General features: G+C 37.5%; 1 protein-coding gene across 3 annotated transcripts in view; it reads right to left on the bottom strand.

Moving 5' to 3' along the window:
• Nucleotides 1–277: 277 nt before the first annotated feature.
• The window catches only part of LOC127814215 (chaperone protein dnaJ 13), a 96,936-nt gene continuing 91,141 nt past the window's right edge, over nucleotides 278–6,072 (bottom strand). The window contains exon 14 of one of the 3 annotated variants that reach the window (XM_052355574.1): nucleotides 278–301. In XM_052355574.1, the coding sequence (XP_052211534.1) occupies nucleotides 293–301 (9 nt within the window). In that variant the 3' untranslated portion in view covers nucleotides 278–292. Of the gene's footprint in view, nucleotides 302–2,179; nucleotides 3,039–6,072 lie in introns of those variants that run through there. The other 2 variants (XM_052355573.1, XM_052355571.1) reach the window with 2 other exon arrangements.

The following is a 6,072-nucleotide window of genomic DNA, read 5'->3' as shown; positions in this document are numbered from 1 at the left end:
GCAAAGCTAGTGCCCAAACCATAGCTCCAAAACAATTGCCACTTTAGAGCCATGCTAGCTGTATTGAAGCTTAGCACATGCTGTGCATGTGAACTCGTTGTGGAGGTGTTAAAAACAAAGCGGTTCAAGTCTTATTGTCATCACAGTATTCCTGTTTTCACCCCCACACCCACCCACCCAAGTTTTCACCTGAATCATATCCTCAAAGATGGGAAAGCCCTGGTTGGTTAAATGTCCAAGCAAATCATCTTTCGAAGATCAGGGATACAGCTGCTTCTGGCAACTGGAAGCTTCAATGAATCTGGATGGGCATATAAGGTCACAGGTCATAATCTACCTTGTAACAGACAGCCCCAAGTTAAGGACCACATATCTACCTTTTGCAATGATTGAATGAAATATCTGCAACCAAATCTTTATTCGGAAAAATAAAAAAAAAAAAGGAAAAGAAATATATTCAAGCAAGACGAGGGGAAGAAGAATAGTCTGATCCAAACGCAAAACTTGGCATATAAGTGTGTCTTACCATTGAGCTAACTTCAATTCATGGTCTACATCTAAAGTAATGTAACTTTTAAAGGCACTCCAATCTACCCATCAAAGTTGTTTGTGGACGGAGATTTCTCTCATCTTCCTAAATATAGGCCATTGAGAAAACCGTAACTGAAACCGCCATATTCCATGGAGCAGGAGTTGGGGGTAAAATTATGCAACTAGTAGAGTAAATAGGGGAATAAGGAAATTCTGAGTGCTCAATGATGATCCAAATAAGAGAATTTATTTAAGCTTTATAGCCAAATCTAATCAGGAAAAAAAAAATTCAAATAATCAGAATGGAAAATAACATCAAGAAGTTCAGAAGGGAAATGGTACCATTACAGAAGTCACAAAAAATAATATAAAACTAAGGTGACTTTCTTTTCGTATTTCAGTTTTGAGTTTTAAGTTTTAAATTCATTTTTAGTTTTACGTTTTCAGTATCTGTTTTGAGATTTTTAAAAATGCATTCTTTTTATCATTCTGAAAAATTATTTCTAAAAACAAAAAATTAGAAAATGCATTTGTTTTGAAATTTTAAAAAATTATTTCTTTTTTGTTATTATAATATTTTATTCAATGAATTTAATTATTAAATAATAAAATTAACTCTTTTTAATAAAATATTACTATTAAAATAAAATAATAAATTACTAACATACATCTTAACAATATTTTATATTAAATTATACACTTAATAATATAATATATGTTATCTTATATTTTTAATTATAATATAAATATAATTTTTTCCCTTTTTTTTTTTTCCTCCTTTTCTTTTTTTCTCTTTTCTTCTTCTTCGACACCTTGCATCTTCTCTGACGCCAATGATGTCGTCGGCGACCACCGCCAATCGAAGATTCACACGATCAGAACCTACCATTAGAATCTCCAAGCCAAACTCAAAACAGCACTGCCAATTGCCATCGGCCATCGCAATCGGTGATTTTCGACGATCAGAGACAACCACCCAACACCCAAGAGTTTATCGACCAACATACCCAAAAACTAGCAAGATTTAACGGCTAAATCTCCATAGATCTAATGGCAGGAGGTGTTTGAGAGAAGACATAAGAAATGATAGAACCAACAAGATTGAATGGTGGGGGACAGTTGACGACAGCTTTCGACGATGGCAGCTTGTGACCATGACGATGATGGCGAGGGATAGTTGAGAGAAGAGATGAGACATGAGAGAAGATCGAATAGCGATGGGGAAGGGGGCAGTCGACGATGGTTGATGGTGGTGGTAGACGAGGTCAATAGCGACTCATGGCAGCGATAGAGATGGCAAGCACAGTGTTTGGCCGAGACTTGAGAGAGAGAGATGCGAGATTGGAGGGTTGGGGGAGGTTGCGTGAGCTTGTTTTTGTGTTTTGAGTGAATTTTCACTGAAAACACCCAAAATAACAAAATATTTTTGTTTTAAATTTTCTTTATAATTTTTTTCTTTATTTTTAAAAATACATTTTTGAAAACAATAAAGATAATGCGTTTTCAAAAATTGAAAACTTAAAACGGGTTGAAAACATCAAAAAGAACAAACCTTGATATTTTTGTATTATGAATCACTTTGATGTTTTCCTTGTACATATACATGGTATTTTACAAGCCATATTATTATGTACGTAGTACAGAATTTCTATTTTATGCATCATTACCCAAATTCAAAATCTGGAATTTGGACATGGGAGTTAAAATTTGGTAAGAATACCTTCAATTGAATGTTACTTTGTTGGGCATGGCAGCAGCAGGAGGAAGGAAGAATAACTAAATAGCCAATTCATTCCTGTAAAGGAGTTAAAAGAGCAAACATGCTATCTACAGCAATTGATTTACCTCAGAACAAAGAATTCTCCCCTGCTTTGCACCAAAAGCAATCATCACTTCAGTTGGCCCTCGAAACAATTCAGCAGCTGGTAGTCCAGTCCTAGCTCACTCCTTGGTGCCCTTGAATCGCCAATGTAGATTACTATTAAACATATTCCCTCCTAAGGACCCCATCGATCTATATGAATAATCTCAGGAAAGCAGGTGAACATCTCCATGAATCCCTGACACTGGTAAATTTCTAAAAATTCCAACAGAATTCCTTAATTCATATCTTCATTTCTTTCGCCTAAATCATCAAAAAGATTGAAATCTCATTTATTTCCATCATCTCCTCCTTTATCATACGATGTGAGAACAGAGTGTGTGTGTGTGTGAGAGAGAGAGAGAGAGAGAGAGAGAGAACTCAAATTCTATGTTGTGTCATTTTAGGGATACACATTATTATATTCCTGTCACTGAAGCTCGATTTTCCCTGCCTAACTGCATAGAAGTGGCCTGGGGAGCACAATTGCTATAAGACAAGTGGTGATTATTTCAGCAAGGGCACCCAGATGAACTGCAATAGCGAGTCCACTGCCTCCTGTAGTAGAGTTAGATCAAGGGACATTTGTATTGCAGGCCCTTCAAGGTAGTCTCTGGGACCCTTACAGAGAGCAGGATGAGGGTACCTTTTCAACAAAACCAGTCACATAACACTGCCTGTTAATTTCCATTTTATTTCTGGCAAGTACAAAGTGCATACAAGAAAACTGCTTTAAGGGGACAAACCTCCAACAAAAAGTTCTTAAGGAGGATCTAGAAGCTACTGTTAGATGTCAAACAACAAAATACAGGTCACCAAATATGGCACAATAAAGAACAAACAAGAACGGGTGTCCATCCTTAAACCAAAAACACAGAGAGCAATGATGTAACTCTTCATACAAAACCAAACTCCCGAGTCCTGAAAAGGTCTCATGTTTCTCTCCCTCCAATTACACCAATGGCACATAAGGATATAGATCCACCAAACCTCCTTACTGGAGGTGGGAAGCTCGCCCCAAGCACAAAAACCTAGTAATGGCTAGCATAACCCACTAAAGAGCCAAGGTGGAAAGCATAAAGCTCCATAATCTCAAGTCACCGGGCAACATAGTAGGACATTGTCAACACTGCAGGGCCTCACCTAAAGATGCTTACAAAACTTAACTTTTTAGGCTGTTGGGGTCAAGTAATATATCCAAAACCTCTCCAAATAGACTGCAGATGTGGGATTGGTTCCTGACAATGATCAACTAGCTCGCTACCTATGGAGATACCACCACTTGACAACTACTAGCTTACACCGTCTTAATAATCAAAAGATGGCTTTGAGGGCAATTATCCAGGAAGAGAACACAAATCTAGAGCAGGCACTAGATCTCCACACAACTTTCTAAGGAATGCCAAGAGATTATTTCTGTGGAGGAGTTAGCTAAATTTTGCCAATTCCAAGCAACAAATCAGGCATCTAGTTCTGTAGCTTCAGTTGCACAAGCTGCAGGTTCTGTTACTTTTCTAGTAGCAGGTTCTTCTATTTTTTGTATCTCATTCATTGCTTATTCCATGGATCCTTGATTCTGCACCCTCTGAATACATTTCTAGTAATAAATCTTTGTTTTCTCAATTAAGACCTCTAATACATTGCCTTTTATTACTGTCACTGATGGTTTTATGGCCACTCCCATGAGTATTTACCAAGCCAATCCATTACCTTTGTTATCTCTTTACTCAGTCCTGTATGTACCTCACTGTCCATACAGTTTAATCTCCATTAGTCGCTTGACAAAATCTCTTGATTGCTGCGATATCTTTTATTCCAATTCTGTTTTGGTGCAGGATCAGAGTACTGGTGGATGAATGACACACAACATGAATCAGAGCAACTTATCATCTCTCTATACCATCTATTTGTACTATTACTACAACCACACCTATATTCATTGTAGATTGGGCCATCCTGATTTGTCTTTACTAAAACGGATGGTTCCAACATTGTCTTCTTTACAATCTTTAGATTGTGAATCTTGCCAATTGGGCAAGCATATACAATCTTCTTTTCCTAATCAAATTATAAAAGAGCTTATTCTCCTGATTTTTGGGGTCCAAGTAGAGTTAAATATAAATAAGGTTTCTCTTACTTTGTTACTTTTATTGTTAATTACTCTCATTGTACTTGGCTCTATTGATGAAGGATCAAACTAATCAGTTGTCTTTATTCACTTCATTTTATGATGAGGTTAAGATGTAGTTTGATTCTTCTATTCATATCCTTTGGAGTGATAACACCAATGAGTATTGCTTCAAATCTTTTCAATCTTCTCATGGTATTCTTCACCAAACTTCATGTCCATATTGTGAAGAAGGCAATTTCTCTATTGATTATATCGAAAGAACTGTACATGCATTATATATACACAGAGAAGATCTAATCATATCACTAAACTAGGAAACTCCTAAGAATCTGCAATCAGCCTAATCAAGGAAATTTAAAAGTTGTATATTCCTAACTGTACATTGACTAAGGAGGATCTTGGGATATTCTCACAAAAATACTCCACAACAGAATTGGATCGCAGAACACAAAAATCGTCATCTCATTAAGACATCTTGTACTCTATTAATTCATATGCATGTTCCTCTTCTTTTCTGGGATGCTGCTCATTTGACTTCATGCTATCTAATTAATTGGATGCCTTCAACTATTCTTAATGGGCATATTCCTCATTCTTTACTTTTTCCTCAAGAGCCCTTATATTCTCTTTCTCTTTGTATTTTTTGATCCTCCAAGTCTTCTCTTGACATTTCAAACATTTGTTACAACCCAGGGGTAGATTAGTCATTGGGGTGAACTTTTGTAACCAGCTGTAACAGCTAGTGGTAAAGTGGTTAGAACAGTACAATTCCTATCGAATATTCACAGGTTCGGTGTTAGGCTTAAGGTGCATAGAGTAGTCAAAAGGCCTTTGAGGCGGTAGGGAATTCGGTTCTATGAATAAGTCCTTAAATTCAGTCAATAGTAAGTGCAAGTCATCACAAGTTTTTACCTTAGTAAGGAGTTGGATGATGGCTGGGCCGGAGTTCGCCTGCTGCCCTTCCCCTTCTACTCCTTCTACCTCCCATTCCACTGCTTGTATGGAATACAATTGAGTGATCTGCCCCCCTTTCTTCTGCATTAGCTTCTGTAGCTTTTTCCCAGAGATCATCTTGCACTCACCCTATTCTAGGCTGCCCACCAAAGTTAACTTCTCCCCTTCAATCTCAACCATCACCTCCAATTTGTTGAAGTCAAAAGTCAACAGACTTACAATTCTCATTCAATCTACCCCAAAAACAATATCACATCCCCCTAATTCCAACATCCTCAAATCAGCCATAAACTCCACCACTTGCATTTGCCACTTGAAGTCAGCGCACTTGTAATGGCTTTACATCCTGTTTCCATTCACCAGAGTCACCGAAAGGGGGTTTGTTTCTGTCAATTCACATTTAAGACCTGTAGCAATGGCCTTATTCAAGAAACAGGTGCTGCCACTATCTATCAGCACTGTTAATCTTCTTTTCCCCACCTGCACTTTCACTTTAATGAATTTTCCAGTTGGGCCCCCCTTCAATGCATGGAAAGAAATCTCTCCCCCCTCATCCCCTTGTGCCTCTTCCATGGTGTCTTCGAGTACTTCCTCT

Source organism: Diospyros lotus, chromosome 12, assembly GCF_014633365.1.
Source record: "Diospyros lotus cultivar Yz01 chromosome 12, ASM1463336v1, whole genome shotgun sequence".
In the NCBI taxonomy this organism is placed as follows: Eukaryota; Viridiplantae; Streptophyta; class Magnoliopsida; order Ericales; family Ebenaceae; genus Diospyros; species Diospyros lotus.
This window is presented reverse-complemented; position numbering and strand designations above follow the sequence as displayed.